The following is a 19,576-nucleotide window of genomic DNA, read 5'->3' as shown; positions in this document are numbered from 1 at the left end:
CCAAAAGAAGTGAATCCACTCTAATTTATTCTGGAAAACAGAACAGCAGCATACTCTGCACACGAGTTGCTTTTTGAAGGTAGAGATAAAACAATGATCTAAAACTAGCGGTAGATGTAAGGAACTAGGAAAAAAATAAAGGCCACGTGAGAGAAACAAATGAATTTCCCTTTTATGGGGAAAAAAAGAGGAAAAAAACCGTGGGTAGGAAGACTCAGCGTTATAGTACCAGCAGCGCTGGACCACTCTTGCCGGCAGCCGCGCCCCGCCCCGCAGCACTCCCACTGCCCAGGCCCTTTCCCCCCGGAAGTCCCACCCAGAAGGCAGACCGGAAGTGCGCCGCTGGACGTGACCCCGCCCCGCGCCCCATCTCTGCTCACGTGACTGCGGGAGCACCGCCCGGCAGCCCACGCGAGGCCAGGCGCGGTGTGCGTGCGTGCGTACGTACGTACGTGCGTGCGAGGCGGGGCGGCGCGGCGTGCCGTGCCCTACCCTGCCGGGAGGGGGAGGGCGCACGGGAGGAAGGAGGAAGCCGCCATCTTGGAGCGTCGAGACGCCATAACAAGGCACCCAGTGGGAGCGAGAGGATTTTTTTTTACCTGGGCGAGGGGGAGCGCGGCTGGTGGCGGTGAGGACGGGCCCGGGTGCTGGGGCGGGCACGGGCCCGAAGGAGCGGGCAGGGTGGTCGCCGCCGTCCGGCCAGGCCTTGCGGCCTTCGGCGCGCCGCGGGAGCGGCGAGGCCTGGCGGCGCCGCAGGCCCGCGATCGGGGCGGGGGCCGGCGGGGCGCGCCGGGAGCGGTGAGGCCGTGGGGTCGGAGCCCGGGACGGGGCCGCGGGGTTGTTCTCCGCCGGCCCGAGCGGCGGGGTCGCGGGCGGGGGCCGCTCCATTGTTTGCGGGCGGGAGGTGCCGGTGTGGCGCAGTTGCCTTGGGCGGGCAGCGCTGGGTCGGCCGCGGGGCTCGGGGACCGCGCCGCTCCGTGCCGCGCTGGGGGCGCCGCCGCACTGCGGCCCGGCTCCGCCGGAGACAATGGGCGCCGTGGGGCTCCCGCGGGCGAGTGGCGCGGCCGCTTTGTGCGGGGCCCGCCCGGCCCGGCTCCGCCGAGCTGCGGGAATCGCGCTTCGCGTAAGGGAAAAGGACCGGAGGTGGCTGCCCTGCCGCCGGGCTGCGCCCCGAAGGGAAAGTTGTTCTGCGGGGCCCTGTTTCCGCCGGACCGTTTGTGAAATGGTGGCGCTTCTTGGCTAGGAGCGTGGTGATTCGCTGGGTTTGGTGAGGTGTTGTTTTCTCCTTTGCTCTGCGTCCTTTTAAAGCATAGCTACGAGTGAAGGAGCCATAAGGAACCGAGAGGTTCTCTTTACTGTAAATATTTGAGAAATTGTTGCTGCTTGTATTAGGGTGTATTAGGTGACCGGGATTATTTTCCTGATTCACCTAGTTTTTATCAAGTTAATGGGAAGGCGAATCCTCTTTTCAAAGAGACTCTGAAACTGTTTTTAGTCAGGAAGATAACTAGGAAAAGCATCCGATTTTAAATTTTCACTGCAAAGCTATAGTTGGTGCACATGGAAACAGCTGGCGAATCTGAGAGTAGTTGGCATTCCTTTTCCAATCTCTTGAAATGCTCTGTAATACACCTTTTATTTTCTGGGAAATGCATTCGGGGGGGGGGGGAGGGAGGAGGGAGGGCGGAACAGTTTTTTCCTTTGCGTTTTCTGTCTGTGACGACAAATTGCCCAGGCCAGCAGCACCACTTTCTGTTCCTCTGGAAGGTTTTGAACTAGAAGTGTCTTGGCTCCTTGAACGTGTTGTAAGGAGCTATTACTCTCTGGGCCGTACTTGCTTTCTGCGTGTAAGGTGCAGACTTTGTATCATCCCTGTGGTTTTGGCAGTGTTTTTGTTAAATACAGCGTCAGAGTTAAGTCGTGTGCCAAGTGTTGCCGTACAGTCATGGAGCAGTTTGGGTTGGAGGAGACCTTTGAAGACAGTTTAGTTTTTGCTCTTGAGTGCAGTTTGTACTGGCAGCTGGAAGATAACGTCATGCAGAATGTGTGAGCATGGAGTTAGATACTTGCTCTAAGTGTATTTTACCAACTGCTTCAGTTAAGGCACGGTTGCTTAGATCCAGTAAGAAGCTACTGCCCGTTCAGCTTGATGATACCATGGGTTTCTCTGTTTCAAATGGTGTTAAATCAATACCCAATTTAAAAGTTTGTGAATGAGCTGACGGAACTTTAGAGCTGGAGGAAGTTGGTTGAGGGTTTTTTTAAAGATCATTTCAATTTCACTTTTTATGTAAGAAGGGCATTTGGAGTAACTCGAGTGTTTCTGTGGACTTGATGTTAATGTCCATTCGATGCTGTCGTTTTGCCTTCTGTCAAAAACTTGTGCCTAACATTGTTGCTTAGAATGGTGATTTTCCTGTGTCCCAGCAGTACGGGAACTTGAAGAACGGGTGAAGCACTTGAGATAATTTGTGCCTAGGTAGTATTTTTCAAGCAGTCACTGGAAGGCCACTGAAAGCACAGCTGCTTACAAAATCATCTTTGGTGACCTCTGCTCAGCTTCACAGCGGGTGAAAAGGTTTGATATGTGTCTAATTGTGCTGAGAAAACAGAAAAGCAAGGACTGCATTGTGTGCTGCCTGCTAAGAGGTGATTTTTGGATAACGTGCCGAGTTGCGGGCTGTTTGAGAACACGGAGGTGAAGTGGAGGATTTGTGTGTACAAAAGTCCGTGTATTAATTGTTATTGTCTGCTTCTCTTTCAGATTGAAGCAAGTGAATTCTGATATAACTCAGCTTTGTTAGAGGGCTTTTTTTTTAAAGAAAAAAAAAGTTGATCCACAGTGCATCAGAGCAAGTTACTACTTTACTTTTGAGTGACTTACAGGTGCTTGCCTGCATTGCAATAAAGGACTCATATATTGAGCAAGACTTATTTATCTCTTCATTTTGGAGAGTCTAATAAACTGTTATTACAGTTTCTGTACTGACTTTCAAAGTTTTGAAGTCTAAAAAGACATCTTTAAACATAGAAACATGAGCACGGCCAGAACAGAGAACCCTGTTATAATGGGTCTATCCAGTCAGAACGGGCAGTTGAGAGGCCCTGTGAAACCCAGCGGGGGCCCAGGAGGTGGAGGCACACAGACTCAGCAACAGATGAACCAGCTGAAAAATGCCAACACAATTAACAATGGCACCCAACAGCAAGCACAGAGTATGACCACCACTATTAAGTAAGTATTCGTATCGCGTGCCTTAAGAGTAATGCTTAAATGTTATTTGTGGGAAGGTGTTCGTGGGTCCTTGTTTTTAAAAGGTTTGCTTCTGTTTTATGACATTGATGACAGAAGTGTCCTGGAATGTGCGTTATGAAAAGAAAGCTGTATTTCCAGGTGTGAGCTTCTCTCTGACATCTACCTTTGCGATTTATTTGTTGTGAAAATTGAACTTGATGCTTTGCTTTTCAGAATGTGTAGCTGCCTGTCAGTGGTAGCCCACTGAGCAGCAGCATCCTGTTTTCTTTGCTCATTTTAAGTGGTGTGGGAAGGAACAGAAATTTAAGACAAAGGAGGAAGCGCTGCCTGGTCTTAGTCCAGTTTTGTTTGCTTTTGGGTTAGTTGTTGCAGATCTCTTGTGGTGAGAAACTCTTTCAACTCAGTTTTTTGTCGTTGAACTTAAATAGTGGTGTGTGCACTCCCTGGTGTAACGCTCCAACTTCAATTAATCAAAGCCTGAGTGAAGATACTGTGGTTCCTCTATGATGATACTCTTGTATGTCTCTCTTCTCCCATCAAACTCTTCTTGGAAGCGTGTTATTAATACATACTGGTTGGAAATTCCCTCAGATCTATGAGACTTGAATGTTACGATAGCACGTCACTTCTTTCCTCCCGTAGTCCCCACTCCTCCTGAGCAGCATGAACTTCTGTTTTGCTACTCAGTTATTGGTGAAGAAGATCACTGCCTGAGAGGGTGCATAGTGGAATGCTCTAGCTCTTAATGTTTGCTTAAATAATTTTCAGTTTTGGTGTTTTTAAACTGGATTACTAACCAAACTGATGAGTAGAACTCTTCAGAAGTCATCAGAACTCACTCCTCACTGGGGCTGGGGAAATTGTTTTCTTCTGTGCAGAGTCTTTTCAGAGAGGAAGAGTGTCTGAATCTCACTGAGAGTCAAATTCAGAATTTGTTCAACGTGTAGAGTGTGTGTTTACTTAATTTTCTCCCCAGAAGTATTTTCGTCCTGTATTACTCATGGATGTGAGATAGACGGTTCCTGAGCAGGAGAAGTGTGGGTGTCTTTTTTTTTTTTAACACCAGTAGTGGAATATACCTGTGTGGATTTATGACTTATCTCTGTAATATCACTGTGTCAGTGCCTAGTTTTAAATCTGTGTTCTAGTGGATTGATTCAGTAGCCCAAAAATGGGACTTGGATCATGACAGGATAAGGATTTCACAAGTTTGCTTTGCGCTTGGCAGGCTCCTCACTGTCTTTGTTTACTGTTTCCTGCCTGTTGCATCCCACTTTGCTCAGAAAAGACTTTAGCTTGTATGTGTAGGTGCATATAGCTTGCAGGAGGTGAAAATATTACATGTTAGTCACTGTTGCAAGAAAATCGGAATGCAAAATAAAATTATTAAACCAGCCTTTGTTTTCATTTGTTCTTTTGCTGTAGACCTGGCGATGACTGGAAGAAGACTTTAAAACTCCCTCCAAAGGATTTGAGAATCAAAACTTCTGTAAGGATTCTTGAATTGTAGGAACGAAAGTTGTGGGAGAAGCTGCAGTGAAAAAATCATATAAGATTCAAAAGCACTTAAGCTTTTGCTAAGCTGTTTTAAACGAGGAATCGCTTTGCAAAATTAATTTGTTCTCTTAAAGCTACTTGGGAGAGGTGCTTCTATTGTGAAGCTCAAAAACATAGTTTACTATATTTCTTACTTATTACTGTTGCAGCTTGGGTCCAATGTCTTCTGCAAGGCAAAAATCAAAAGATGGTGGTGTATATTCACAGTACTGTATTTGGTTTTTGGAAAATTAATATTTACTTCTCCACTGTATGATATTGCATAGTAGATAAGTAAGAACTCCTGTCTGGTAATGGGACGTGCTTTCTGATCTTCCTGCATAAGCAGTCTCTCTTTGGGTCTGGCTGATGTATGGCTGGGGGCTGTGTGACCTAATCTTATGGATGTGCTTTTTCTGATTATTCAGGACGTGACCTCCACAAAAGGAAATGAGTTTGAAGATTACTGTTTGAAACGGGAGTTGCTGATGGGAATTTTTGAAATGGGCTGGGAAAAGCCATCTCCTATTCAGGTTGTTAAAATAAAACAGACTGGTTATAAGCAGCAGCTTAATTTATGTAAACTCACTGATATTCTTACTTGTGTTTAAATGGCGAATGCTTGTGTTGTGGCTTGGGGAAATGCGATTTGAACAGCAGAATTTTGTGACTGCTTGTAGAAGGGAAGAAACACTAATGTCGAAGTAAATCTTAGCTGTTGGCTGACTTAGAGATCAGGACTGACTGACATTTTAGAGAAACTAACTTTGATTTTCCTTTTCACTATGGAGGCATCAGTGTGTTCCTCTCATGTTCAGTAGCATCCTTTGGGTGAGCAGTTGCTGTGAGAACAGGACTGTTCTTAGAAATTTCTGGGAAAGACTGGTTTCTTTGCTTTAGGTTGCGTATCTGTAGTTCTTACAGAGGTATCTGTATGGCTTTATCACCCACTCTTGGCTTTTTTATCATAAGCGTGTGGAAGGAGTCAGAATGGAGATTATAGGAGAGAAATTAATGTGTTAGTAAGTTTTCTTTTCTGTCCCTTCCTCTTGCTTTTATTTTTAAGGCTCATTTTAAGAGTAACTGTTGATGTGTGTAAAATTGTTGGGGGGGGTGAGGTGGTGTTAATTTTATTTTTAATTGTTGCTTGGTGAGTTGTCATCGACAACTGGGCCCCTTTATCTCTGTAAGGAATGGAGAAAGCTATGGCTGACTTTTAATGTATCTGCTTTGAAACAGATTCTAACACATCGCCTTTTCCAAACGAGAAGATTGTAGGTACTTGAGTTGCTTAGATGTTGCTGTAAAAGAAAGCAAAATGAAGAATACATGTGGCCTGTGCCTGAATGGCTGAAGTCTCAAAACCAGCAGGCTTCTCTTTTTGAAAAGTCTTATCACAGAAGCATGAAGGTTTGAAATTACATGGGCTGATGCATTGCCATTGTGTCTTTTTCTCTTGGAGGAGTTTGCTAGTGACTGTCACTCTCTTCAGTTTTTTTTTCTCCAAATTTTTTTGTTACTTTTTTGCTGATATGTCAGTATGGGTTTACCATGCCTGCAGTACCCAGTACCGGGCTGGATAAGAACTTTATTTGGGATAGTGGGAGCAGAGCTATTGCATTGCATTGCAGAACTCTTTGCTGATAGGTTTAACTCCTTCCCACTGTGAGTGTACAGTACTTGCAGGATATTCTGTTCCCAGAATAAACGTGTCATGTTATTGTTATTAGTGAGGAGAGGTAAATTTTGCCAGTCTCTTTAGTGAGCATAGCTCATAATTGTTCATGCACCAATTGTTGTTGTGTTTCAGGAGGAGAGCATCCCCATTGCTTTATCTGGTAGGGATATCTTGGCTAGAGCGAAAAATGGAACAGGCAAGAGTGGAGCCTACCTCATTCCCTTACTTGAACGGCTAGACTTAAAGAAGGACAACATACAAGGTCAGTTGGGATGGATCTGCCTTAGCTGCATCCAGGTGGTGATACTACTGGTCACTGTTTAGACTTGAATCTAAAACTGGTTGATGACATGCAGCAATGTAGGTTGTCTGCTTATATGTGTAAAGCAAGTGCATGGGGAGTGGTGGAGGGAAGGTGGAATTTCAAAAGTTCCACAGTTCCTTTCAGGAACTTGAAGTGAAAGATGTCTCTCGACTTGACTGTCTTGCTCCAAAAAGTGGATTTGGAGTAATAAACAACTGGGAGCGTTGTGTGGAGGGAGTGTCAAAGGATGTGTGTGGCATTTATCTTGTTTTAAGCAGCTTCTAGGACTTCTGTAGATACTTGTAGTGAAACTTGGATATTTTTGTGAAGCCTCTGTCTTCTACAGGGAAGTACTTAAGACACTGTGTTAACAGTAACTCACACTGATGCTTTTACCTTTCAGCAATGGTGATTGTTCCCACCCGTGAACTAGCCCTGCAGGTCAGTCAAATCTGTATCCAAGTCAGCAAACACATGGGAGGTGCCAAAGTGATGGCAACAACAGGAGGAACCAATTTGCGAGATGACATAATGAGGCTTGATGATACAGGTTGGATCACTTTGCTACGTTACAGTTACTGTTTGTTTGCCTCCTTTATCCTGGGTGGGAGATGAAGCCTCTGGTACTGTTTGCTTGTTAGAAAACAATTTGTAATGTGTCTTTGTCGCTATATACAGTTACTCTCTCAAACCCTTGGCATAAAACATGTCTCTGAATGCCGGAAACATTGTCTTAGTTGCTTTAACTTTTTTTGCTCTTCTAACCCCACAGTGCATGTGGTGATAGCTACCCCTGGAAGAATTCTCGATCTCATCAAGAAAGGAGTAGCAAAAGTTGAGCATGTCCAGATGATAGTATTGGATGAGGCAAGTTGCTCACGTTAAAACATTTTTTTCTTAAACAAGTTAAAGCAAGGATATGTCTCAGCCAGCCACCTCATTATGCTCAGCAACAAGTAATTTTGAGGATACTCAGGTTATAGCTAATTCATTTCTTGGTGCTTTTGAGAAGTTATTTTGGCAGAAGAAATTTTCTGCATGTGAATTTTTTTTTTTAGAAAGCAACCTAAGAAGTTTTTACTTCTCTGTTTACTTTTCTATTTCTGTGGAACAGATTAACAGTCAATTCTGAATGGAGGGAATGCATTTCATTTAGTTTCAGTTTATAATGAATGAGTTGTGCTTAGCAGTTCATATAAATTGGTGTATGAACATCTGAGAGACTAGAGCCTTCTGAGTAGGAAAGTTGAGAAAATAATTGTGTGAAGGCTCTTGGATTCTATTTATTTTTCTTTGATTTGATTCTGTTTGGAAACAAGTTTTGAAAACCAGGACATGTAAACTTCCTTTTCGTGGTGAATCCTGTTTCCAGCACCTAAATGAAATGTCGTTTAGAGTGTAGTGTTTGCTCCAAAGGGAGCAATCCCGTCATGGAGCTGGAGAGGAGACTATTCCTGGTGGTTTTTTCTTTCTCCAGTGTAGTGCCACCAGAAGACTGGAAGCATGGCCCATTTCTTTAATTTCTTATTTTGTACTTCTCTTGTTACAGGCAGATAAGTTGCTGTCTCAAGATTTTGTTCAAATAATGGAAGATATTATTCTCACGCTACCTAAAAACAGACAGATTTTGCTCTACTCAGCCACTTTCCCTCTGAGTGTACAGAAGTTCATGGTGAGTGCAACTGGAATCTTGTACATATGATTGTGACATCATACATAAGGTAGATGAGTACATGAGTGAGCGGTGCGTGCTTGTTAATATTCTTTTATTGATGCATCCACACTTTCTTGGTTTAGTATATCAGCCTAAATATGGGATAGGAAGTAATTGTTTTTAGTGTGGTCTGATGCCTTGGATTTCTAAGTAATCCTTCTGGAAATTTTCCCCACCCTATCTCATGACAGATACAGAGTGGCTAGATAGTTGTCTTGGAGGAATTTAAATATGCTAGAGGACAGGACATCTTTATGCTGCTTTGCATGTAGATACACCTGCTTTATTTTTCTTTGTCTTTCAGAATTCCCATTTGCAGAAACCCTATGAGATTAATCTGATGGAGGAGCTGACCTTGAAGGGAGTTACCCAGTACTATGCCTACGTAACTGAGCGGCAGAAGGTTCACTGCCTCAATACGCTGTTTTCCAGGGTAAGTGAGAGGGCTGAGTTAAGAATCTGTGAGAGCATTTTTCCCCTATAAAATGAATACTAAGACTTAGGGTGACAGATTTTTCCTTAACAAGATATATTCATTGTACTATTGAAACAGAAGTTAAAAATGAATGATTCTTGTCCTGCCCTTCTGTGGTACAGAACCTTGCTGTTTTTTTTTCCTGTTGTTCAAAAATGTGTATATATGGTGTGAATTGCATGCAGCACCTGTTTTGCCTTCTTGTTGAAAGGGATTTAGATGTGTGCCTCAGATTTGCCATTAAAATTCTGTGTTCACTGAACGCCCTGTTTATATGTTCAGCTCCAGATCAACCAGTCGATCATTTTCTGCAACTCCTCTCAACGGGTTGAATTGCTAGCCAAAAAGATCTCCCAGTTGGGCTATTCCTGCTTCTATATCCATGCTAAAATGAGGCAGGTAAGTATGAAGTTACAGTCATTGCTGCCTGGCTACTTCTCAGCTCTACTGCGTAGCTGAATTAAGTCTCACACTTGCTTTAAATGTACATGTTCTGCAAAAACAGATTTTGCTTTGATTTCACTTTGTGTCCGGACTTTTTTCTGCACTTAACTCTTTCCAAACTGATCAGTTGGTATTTAGGAACATAGACAACTAGAACAATACTCGGCTGATGTGGGTGACCAGCATGGCTTTGCAAGCAGTACGTCTTGCTCCGTGGCTGTAGGGGATTCTGAGATGTCAGGGAGACAGCTTTGATCAGAGCTTTTAATGAAAGTGCCAACTACTGCATAGCAATTTAGCACCCATGGCCTTGCTGTAAACTGTGAGAAGTATCAACATGGCTTTGCTGGTGCACAGGGATTTCTGTTACTTGTAGAGTAGCTTGCATCCTCAAGCTTCATACTGTAGCTTTCCTTGTTGTTAGCCAGTGAACTAGAAGGCATTGTCAAGAGGTTGAAGCGATGCATAAAGACAGTAGGACTTTGAAATATTTCTCATTTTATATGTAAGCTAGAGTAAATTAAAATGAAAGCTTTATTGGAAACCTAGCTGTTCATTGAACTGACAAGTAATACAGATGTTTGCTGGGCTGTATGTGGGCCAGTAATTTCAGCAGAAATGGTGATGATGTTGAGGACAGACTCATGTGCAAATGGATTCCTTGAAACCTGATTTTCATTTCTCTCATTTGTCAGTAGATCACCTTTCTGGCAAAAATGCAGGTGTGGTTGTTTGAGTGGGACACTGCAACTTGTTCATTGCACTCTGTAAAAATGATACTGCTTCATCTTTGTGTAATCCAAAGTGACTTGTTATGAGGGAAGAGTCTGTGCAGACACTTGGCTCATACCATCAGTAACTGATTCAGTGGTGGAAAATACTCAGCATTTAAAAATGGAGTTGTTTCAGGTTTTAAAGGAGGGATGTTTCCACATTTTATGTAAATGATCACAAATTTTTAGGATGCAAGATATTAATGTATAGAATTTGGCAGGGCGCTAGGAGAATTGGTAGTCGAAATATCGGGAATGAAAAGTATGCTTTGGGCACAAAAAAATTGTTTGGTGTTAAGAAGTAGAACGAGGAGCTTTGACCCAGCTGATATTCATGAGGAGGTGAGGGTGGGATTTGTGGTTGTAAACTGAGTACTCACCTGAAAGTCAAAGCTGTTGTTTAATTTGTTTTTTATTTATGCATTTCCAGGAACATCGCAACCGTGTGTTCCATGATTTCCGAAATGGCTTATGCCGCAATCTTGTTTGCACTGGTAAGAGTTGATGCGCATTTTTCTGCTTCTGAAGGTTGTGATAGAGTAGCCCTTAGCCCAAGTATAATAGATAAATTGCTTAGTGATAAAGCTAATATGTTTTGGTAAGAGAATTTTTGTCAAACCTGTGTGTAGCTGGGTGCAGTGCTCCTGCAGGCATACGGGTTTTGCCTTTTGCGACGCACTGTGGTGCTGCAGCTTGTTAACAAATGCTTTTATTGCCATCATACTTTCTGTTTCAGTTACGTTTTCTGTATGTTTCAACATTTGAGTGTTATGTAAAATGTTGGGTATGAAATAGTAGAACTGTAGGAGGGTTATTGGATAATGATTTGCTGATTCTTTAGATGTTCATAGTTCATCTTTCCTAAATACTTTGTAGGTCTGCTTGGTCTGCGTATGACCTGAGTTACCAATTGCACAGACTGTTGGGGCAGTATCAATGGCAGTTGCCACACGTATCTTGAAAGTGTTAATAAAATTCACTTGAAATGAAACAAAAATAGTTAAGTTAGCAGGATGTAGCTCACATTTCAAGTCTGTTGTGATAATGGCAATGCGTGCCATATTGGATGAGGTGCTTGTATAAGATGAGCAGCTCAGAAATAGTCTTTATGTGCAAAAACTGGCTTAGTGTGAGTTATTTTTCTGACCTAGGTCTGAAGATTTGATGTCTTGATCATTTTTTTTATTATGCTCAAAATGGATAAAGAGCAAGAAGGGGCTGTAACAGGATTGTATGTAGAATGTCTTGATGTACGGAAAGCTTATCTTTAGAAACTAGTGCTAACCAACATTCAAAGATGCTAAATTTTGCACCCCAGCATTAGATTTCATGGAACTTAATGTTCTTCACGACCTGGGTTGTCTTTCAGATCTGTTTACCCGAGGTATTGATATCCAAGCTGTGAATGTGGTGATAAACTTTGATTTTCCAAAGCTGGCAGAGACTTATCTCCATCGTATTGGCAGATCAGGTGAGAGGAAAAACATCTGTTAGGGACAGCTTTGCTGATATCTGTGACGTTCCTTAGGCTTTGATTGGATTCTGCTTTCTATTACTGTACTTGATCATTATTTTGAATAGCTTTGGCTTTTTTCTGATGTTTTTTTTACAGGTATCATCTCATGATTTTCTTCATGAATACCTGAATAAATGGTTGTGCTCTTTAAACTATTCTGAAAGAGCCCAGTCCAAAACAAAGAAAATGGGGGGGGGGGGAAGGAAAAAAATCACCTTTTGCTTTAATTTCACGAAACTTGCTAATGTTTATTGTTTGCTGTTTGGGAAGGTTCTATACCGAAATCTTAGTTTCTGTGGTTTCTTAAGAAACCCATGCAGTGGGTTTTTTGTTTGCTGCTCTGCATGTGCTCCAAGGTACGTTTCAGTGTCTGGGCAGCTGCCAGATATGTCCCTGAGAGGGGCAGTAAAGAATGGAACTCTGTTTTCTTGAACTTCCACAGTGCAGTAGTGGAAGACTTGTACCTGGTAGCTAATGAACAGATGTGGTTGGAGCATTCTTCTTACTCCTGCAGTAGAAAGTCCTTACCAGATGATGATGTGAAGCTTGCGGGGTCCAGGTTGGCTTTTATCATCAGAAAGCTATATTAACAGCACCCGCAGAATCTGGAGGCTTTTTCTCTTGACTTTCTGTTACTCAGTTTAAATTTCCTTTTTGAGGTCGCTTTGGACATCTCGGCCTGGCCATCAACTTGATCACCTATGATGATCGATTCAACCTGAAAAGTATTGAGGAGCAGTTGGGAACTGAAATAAAGCCCATACCAAGCAACATTGACAAGAGCCTTTATGTGGCAGAATACCACAGTGAACCTGTAGAAGATGAGAAACAGTAACCATGTGCGTATGTCCTGACTGGAGTAGCTGTGTTGGAATATCATTGCGGGGGAAGAGGGGAAACTGATGTGCTGAAGAGTCTTGGAATGTGAAAACAAGGGTTTGAAATAGGCTGCCAGTGGAGGTGGGGAGAGTCTTATTTGAAGACAGGATGGCCACGAGTAGTCTAATGAATTCTTTCTGTATTTCTTAGCTAAGAAGAGAAGTAGGGGCAGAAAGTGAAGTAATAATCAAAAAGGTGAGGAGAGAGAACAGATCCCTGGAAACATAGCACCAACAGAACAGCCTGATCCCCTCAGCAGGGGAAAGAAACAGCTTCAGGCCGTGGGTGCCTCATGTTTGTTCTGTATTCGTTGATTCATAGAACTGCAAGGAAACAAAGTAGGTAGCAGAGCTGCAATTCATCTTCATTGCCACTTGAGGTCTGCATAGCATAAAAAGAAAATGAGGTTTCTCTGACTGTGGAAGTGTGACTTTTTGATTGCTGTCTGAGGAAAAAATGCCTGAGTCCATTCTTTTCACAATCCAAGGAAACAGTTCTTACAGTTGTGCCAAATAGAGGGTAACGTTTGATCTGTTACTAGTTGGGATCCTACAGACCATTGGGGTTGAAAGGAATTCTGTTGCGTATCTTCTCTTAGAGATCATGAATTAAGAGTTCTGATGAAACTGCTGAAATTACTCTCAGCTGAAAAAAAAAAGAATTGCCAAAGAAGCTGTTAATTAAAGTGAGAATTAAAATAAACCTGTATCTCTTTGAAGTAATTCAAGTCTAGCCCTAGCCAGCTGGTCTTGTCAAGGTAACTTGTAGCCTCTACTTTGCTGGCTGAACTTTCTCGGTGTTTTAAAATAAATAAAGCAAATTGTGAACCTGGACAAGGTTCTTGGGTGGCTTCCTTGTGCAGAGAAGCTGGGTCGTAGTAGCACATCTCTCTGAGGGTCAGTGGTTGAACCGTGCCAGATGCCATTTGCTTTTCTGCAGCTGCCACGCAGTCAGCATGATTCATTTCTTAGGTTCTGGTTTTGCACGGAGCTGATTTAATTGTAGGTGTTGTTATTTATTTATTTATCTAGGCTTTGAATACATATGCCAGAAGGTGAAGCCCTTTGATCCACATCTGTGACACATCATTCTCTGGGGATACCCTTCTCTTTGTGGGTTTTTCTTCGTCTTTTCATTTTGGAACTATGAAGACTAAAGAGCTCGGCCTTTTTTCTTTTTAAATTTGGCAGCAAGGAAGAAAGAAGATGAAAGGAGGAATGTCTTTTTGTTTTTCCACTTGTTTGCACTGTGTGCTGATTGAACATTAGTTGCACTAACTGCTGGTTTTAAATTTTTTTTCTTTGGGTGGGAGGGGCAGCAAGGGAAGAAGAGAAACCCTGAAAAGAGAAGAATCTTTGAACACGAGCTTGTCTGCGATTTCAAATTCTCCAACCATCGACTGAGTGCATTTCAACTTCTCCCTGGTTACTCATCTGTTTTTAAGCTAAAGAGCTTGTTACTTATTCGTGCAAAGTGCCTTATGCTATGAGACCATTCAGAATATCACCTTTCCGACACAGCCCGAGGAATCAACAGCCGTTTTTGGTTTCAGGTCAAAGTTCCCCTCTCTTCCCCCTCTCTTCCTCTCCAAGTACTCGAGGCCAGGGCTGTGAGGTGAAACTTATTGGTAATACTACTTTGTCTTCAACTTTTTTTTTCCTTTTTTTTTTTTTTTTTTTAATTGGAGGAGTTGATATGCATCTGCAGTTCACCCACACTGTAAATACCTGTATTTAAAACAAAACCAACTCAAAATCTGGGCTGATTAGGTGCAGCATCGTAGCTCCAGAAGGAAAGAGTAGCCTGTCATCTCTTGCAGGAGCCATAAGAAAACCCCTATGCTCTAGCAGAACACTAAAGACTGGTTACCATAAGTCTCCATTAGTAGTTCCAGCACTTGATATGTAGACTTGTTTCAGAGCCGTGGCCCTCTTTCCTCTGGTGCAGTGTGTCCCATAGAAAATCAGATGTGTATATTGTACAAACTTTGTAAATATTTTTTTTTTTCCTGTTTGGGTTCATATATAACTTTTTTTGTTCTTTTTTTTTTTTTTTATGAAGGTTGCTGGGGTTAAAGGGATTTGACTGATTATGGGAGCAGCTAAAGATGAGAGGGGCTCAGTTTTCTGCAACACTAAGCGATGAGAAACGCTCTGAGCTCCGCGAAGAGCAGAGCAGGCCTCTACGTGTGTCCCTTGTCAGGGTGGGTTTGCTCCGGTGTTAGCAACACTGTCCTGTACCGCTCGTGTGGAAGAGATTCTTTGTGAGGCTCTGAGGTCTCCGAAGTCTGTTGCTTAGCTTGTTCGAGATACTCTTCAATTTCCCTCTTAGAAACTTCAGGAACTTTGCAAGCTCTGAAGGGTGCCGTGACCTGTGTTCTGCCATGGCACGAGGGGGATCCGGCGGGTGTCAGCGTTGCTGAGCAGTACATGCATAAGGTGTGGATTTGGGTTTAAAAGAAACCATAGGAAACCGATTGAGATGCATAACCGGACAGTTCTGGAGCTCTACGGGAACGATTGATTTCCTGCAGCATTGTGTATTTTCTGCCCAAAACAACCTCAATACAGACTTTTGGTGAGCAGGTAAGGGCAAAGCCCTGTAAATATCAGGAGCTGCAGAAAGCTGCTTGCCATCTGCTCTGTTCAGGCATGAATTGCTGTCTGTCACTCTGCGTTGTATATTGCCGGAACACGCTTTCTGGTCAAGCGGTGTTGCTTTAAATTGTGCCCCTCCCAACATGCTTGATGTTTGGCCTGATCTCCAGGCAAAAGGAGTGAGACAAATCAAACTGTAAACTTTTAAAATTCCCTTTTAGCCTGTTCAACAACAGCGTCAGGAGGCACCTGGATGAATGCAATCCCTTTTGCTCATTTATCGCGTATACAGATGCTGCACTCACACTATGCTTGCTTACTTTGAGGCAGGAATTAATTAATTGTCTTAATTTCTCCCTTTTTTGACCCCTCCCCCACTTTTTTTTTTTATTTGAGTAAAATTGTTTGGAACCAAAGGGCAGACTTACCTGTCCTTTTCCTCGAGGAACACACACACAAAACCAGGTGCCTCCTGACAACAACTTTACAAGATGATGGAAAGGGTGTTTTTTGATTTTTTTTCTTTATTTTTTTTTGTCAGCAGTGACTCCATAACTGTAGCAAATGCTGCACTAGAGTACAAACTCAAGAGCTTGGTCACAGACACTCTGTGAGCCACACAGCTTACATTTGACTGGCAGGTACTAAATGTAAACAACTTCGGGGTGGGGGGTGGGGGGTGGGAGTTTGTGGGTGGTAACTTTGACCAAAAGTAAAATCTTGCTCTTGTACTGCAGCCAGCTTACGATTTTTCCAGAGAGTCAGAAGAGGGATCATTTTAGTGCGACAAAGACGTGAAAAATGTAAATAAAAGTTTTGTATCTTGCCAGGGCACACGCTTGTAACAAGAACAGGATAGCGGTGTCGAGTCAGGTGCGTGTGCTCTGCTTGGATTTGGGGTGGGTGAGCCTGGTGCCATGCTCTGACGGTCCCTCTTGAAGCACAGAACTTTTAAATGGAAAGTATTACTTTAAACTTGGCCTCTTATTGAGGATTGGCACTTACCTGAACTATCGGGGGCACCATTTCTAGGTGGCTTCTAGTAAAGAAGGAAGCAGCCTATTCTTGGTGCTGTAGGCTATCTCTAACAGAAGCGATCTTGCAAATGGAAAGATGCTCCAAATGACTAGGGTAAGCCTAGGGTTTTTTTTCCTTTGTTAGTTTTTCTCCCCAGGAGTAATTGTGTATCAGTCTTGGCTTCTTGAGATTCCTTGTGGTACCCTGTTTTTTTTCCAGTCACGCGCCAGCCTTTACATTAATGCATTACTTGGGGCCGGTCTCTTCCTTCAGCGGAGGAGCCCTTAGCTCAAATACTTCCTCTGACAAAGATGACATCAGTAATAATACGATTAATTCTGCATTTTTGCCTCCCAGAAGTCTAAAAGCATCACTCCTCGAATCGAGATGAAATGGCTGCAAAGGGATCGACACCGACCTGCAGCCAGTTCATCCCAGATGAGCTGTAGGCTGGCCTCAGGGTGCGCGCTGCCAGGAGCGCAGTGCAGTTGCTGGAGGGCTTTCCCGTGCGGGGGGTGGGGGGTGGGTTGGTCTCAAATACGTATTTTAATTTCCAGAATGAGATGGGAGCATCTTTCCTTTGCCCTGCGGGACTTTTTGTTGTTGTTGTTGTTGTGGGTAAGAACACGGAAGTTCGACATGAATTTATTGTAGACGCGTTGGTATCGAATCATCTCATTCTGATTTTGATTTTGATTTTTTTTTACTTGGGGTGGGGGAGGGCGTCTGCTCCAAGGATTTAAAAATGCTTCACACCGCTGTGCTGTTGAACTGACGGGCGGGACAAAAGCCTGGAGCAGGGGGCTGCCTGCAGTGGCTCTGGTTCTGGAGCACGCCGCGGCACACGGCCGAGCTGCCAGCGCAGCGGCTTCGTCCTGCTGCTGTGCTCGGGAACGCTGCTGGGCTGAGCAGCTCCTGGCTCCTGAGGAGGAACCTTTTCCCCAGGAGCTCCACCAGCGCGGCCGCTGCTGTAAAGGCTGGGCACGATAAGTGTGTTCAATTGCTGTGAACTCGTAGTCTCTTTAATTGGAATTCGTAATAAATCAGGGCTCTGCTCCAAAGAGCGTGCATCTGGTCTTCAAATTAAGGCTCGGGAGGATTATCCCGTGGGTTTTGCTCAGTTCACCGCTGTATTGCTAACGTGGAAGCATTTTTAAATTCTGCTATAGACAAGTGAGGGAAGGGTAAGGGGGGTGGCGGGAGGGATGGGTTTATTAAGATACAGCCTTGCTGTATTTTAACCAATAATTAAAGGGAAGGGGTGGCAGGAGAAGAAAACAGTCATTGTTCCCGTTACAGAAAAAAAAAAATAAAAGGAACTTTATTTGATGAAAAAAAAAAAAATCTTGCAGTTCAGGTGGGGCATCGTGATCCACCGGTCCCTAGTCAAGACGTTGGTACGTTACTGTTAATCAGAGAACAGCACGGACTGAGCCGTGCAGACGTTCGGGGGGGAGGGGAGAATTGGCTTTCCGTTCAATTGGTCATTGGCAAACCGTCCAGCGGAGCTGAGAATTTGTTGAGAATGTATTTTTCTCTGGATGTGTATGCGCGTCGCAGCACCGACTCGTGCAGAGTTTGGCGAGTTCAGAGTGCAAAAAAAAAAAAAAAAAAAAAAAAGACAAATGATAAAATCCTGATTTTGTTGATTTAAACTCAATAAAAGCTCCCTGGAACACCAGCGCGGTCTCGGGTTTTTCTTTGAACAGCGCTGAGCCAAAACCACGCTGCCCTGCGGCTCCGTGCTCAGAACTGAGGGAGAGATGCTGCAGGGAGTGAACACACAGCAAGGTTAAACAACACCCAGCTGTCCTTGGGAAACGAGGCCTTCATGTACAGCTGTGGTCGTGGAACAGCAACTGAGTCCTGTGCGGTGCACGTTTATCCCCGGTTTATCCAGCCCCTGATTTGTAGCTGCGTGGTGCCGCAGGGTGGGGAGTAGCCCTAGGGCCACAGCTCAGGGGCTGTAGCAGAAGCTGTGAGGGATCTGAAGAATAAGGAACAGAACTGTAGGGGTTGGGAGGGACCCGTGGAGATCAGTGAGTCCCACCCCGTGCTGCAAGCCTTCCATAGCGGAGCTGCTCCGGGCCGTCAGCCATCTCTGGTGCTCTGCTGGGCTCTAGGACATCCCAGGATCCTCGTTCCTCTCCGGCTGGCTCATAGATGTCCTTGGTCACAGCCACGGTCAGCGCCAGCAGGTGGGAGAAGGCAACTTTTGTTCCCCGATGTTCAATTCCTAATGTAAATGCCCCATCGTTCTGAATCTTGCAGCAAGAGTTTATCGTGGTGCTTTTTCTTACCACTTCTCATGTGTTTTAACAGAGTACGTGTTCCAGAAAAACCTTGCTGTGTCTATGTATACTTCAACTGTTAGAAAAATCACTATTCTTCATCCCATAATCTTCATCCTGAACTCTGTGTCCTCTGCCCACACCATCCCCACCCCTGTTGTGTCCTGCACCCCTCAGCCCTTCTCCTGCATCATGGAGTCATGGGATATCCCAAGTTGGAAGGGACCCATGAGGGTTGTTGAGTCCCCGTCCTGGCTCTGCACAAGACTGCCCCAAATCCTTTACCTTCCTCTTACTGCATCCCTCATCCCGCATCCTTCATCCCACCCCTGCCACCCCATCGTGCACAGCCAGGTGGCCGTGTGGCCTTGCAGTGGGACATCCATGGGGACGTGCTGGTCTGGATGAGCCGAGCCCCAAGGGCAGGGTCCCAGGATGGCCCTAATGAGTCCCAGCTGTGCTAACAAAGCGGTGACCCCCGCCTGCTGTGGGTCTAGGGCTGCCTGGCGCACCTGTGCCTTGCTGGGAGCCCAGGCCAGGGCTGGTCCCAAAGCCTCTTAACCCCCCACTGGGAGCCTCTGGGAGCTTGTGGGGCTTGTTGCTTGCAGCAGGAGCCTGCTCTGCTCCCACCCTGCTATTTTTGGGTGCTGACTTTGCTGGGTTCCCCTGCTCTTTCATTTGAAGCCAGCCTAAGGCTGCTGCTGGGCTTTGAACTTGCTTTTTGGGGACCATTACAGGGTTGCTGCCGTTGGGCTCCCACGCTGCCTTTTCTGCTCAGCTCTCTGAGGCCAAGCACAGCCCTGGGGTGCCCTTCCCCCAGCAAAGGGGGGTTGTGGGTGCTGCAGCCCCCCCCTGCTTGCAGTGATGGGAGTGAGCAGAATGGAACCATGCTCCTCCAGCCCCAGTGTTTCTTTCTGGGGATAAGAAACAACACGAGGAGCTGCTAGAGTAGAAGCACACTTGAGATCTGTTTTATCTCACTTCCTTCTTTTGTCTCCTGCTGCAGGGTGAGCGAGGGCTGCAGTAAGGATCAGCCCAAACCTGAGAGCAGTTCTGGCAACAATAGGACCACGGAGGAGGTGGGTGCTGAGGGTCT

General features: G+C 44.7%; 1 protein-coding gene across 2 annotated transcripts; it reads left to right on the top strand.

Moving 5' to 3' along the window:
• On the top strand, positions 413 to 17,809 carry DDX6 (DEAD-box helicase 6). Of its 2 annotated transcripts, XM_021376194.1 has the most exons (14): positions 414 to 628; positions 2,765 to 3,235; positions 4,682 to 4,745; positions 5,221 to 5,325; positions 6,603 to 6,732; positions 7,178 to 7,324; positions 7,547 to 7,641; positions 8,324 to 8,446; positions 8,793 to 8,921; positions 9,246 to 9,362; positions 10,611 to 10,674; positions 11,550 to 11,651; positions 12,356 to 12,535; positions 13,607 to 17,809. In XM_021376194.1, exons 2-13 carry the CDS (start codon positions 3,036 to 3,038, stop codon positions 12,529 to 12,531), a joined length of 1,452 nt encoding a protein of 483 aa, XP_021231869.1. In that variant the 5' UTR covers positions 414 to 628; positions 2,765 to 3,035; the 3' UTR covers positions 12,532 to 12,535; positions 13,607 to 17,809. The 2 variants fall into 2 exon arrangements, with proteins under 2 accessions (XP_021231870.1, XP_021231869.1); XM_021376195.1 differs by lacking the exon at positions 13,607 to 17,809 and having other exon boundaries at positions 413 to 628; positions 12,356 to 13,406.

Source organism: Numida meleagris, chromosome 23 (assembly GCF_002078875.1).
Source record: "Numida meleagris isolate 19003 breed g44 Domestic line chromosome 23, NumMel1.0, whole genome shotgun sequence".
NCBI classification, from domain to species: Eukaryota; Metazoa; Chordata; class Aves; order Galliformes; family Numididae; genus Numida; species Numida meleagris.
Note: the sequence above shows the minus strand (reverse complement) of the source record. Positions and strands in the feature narration are given on the sequence as shown.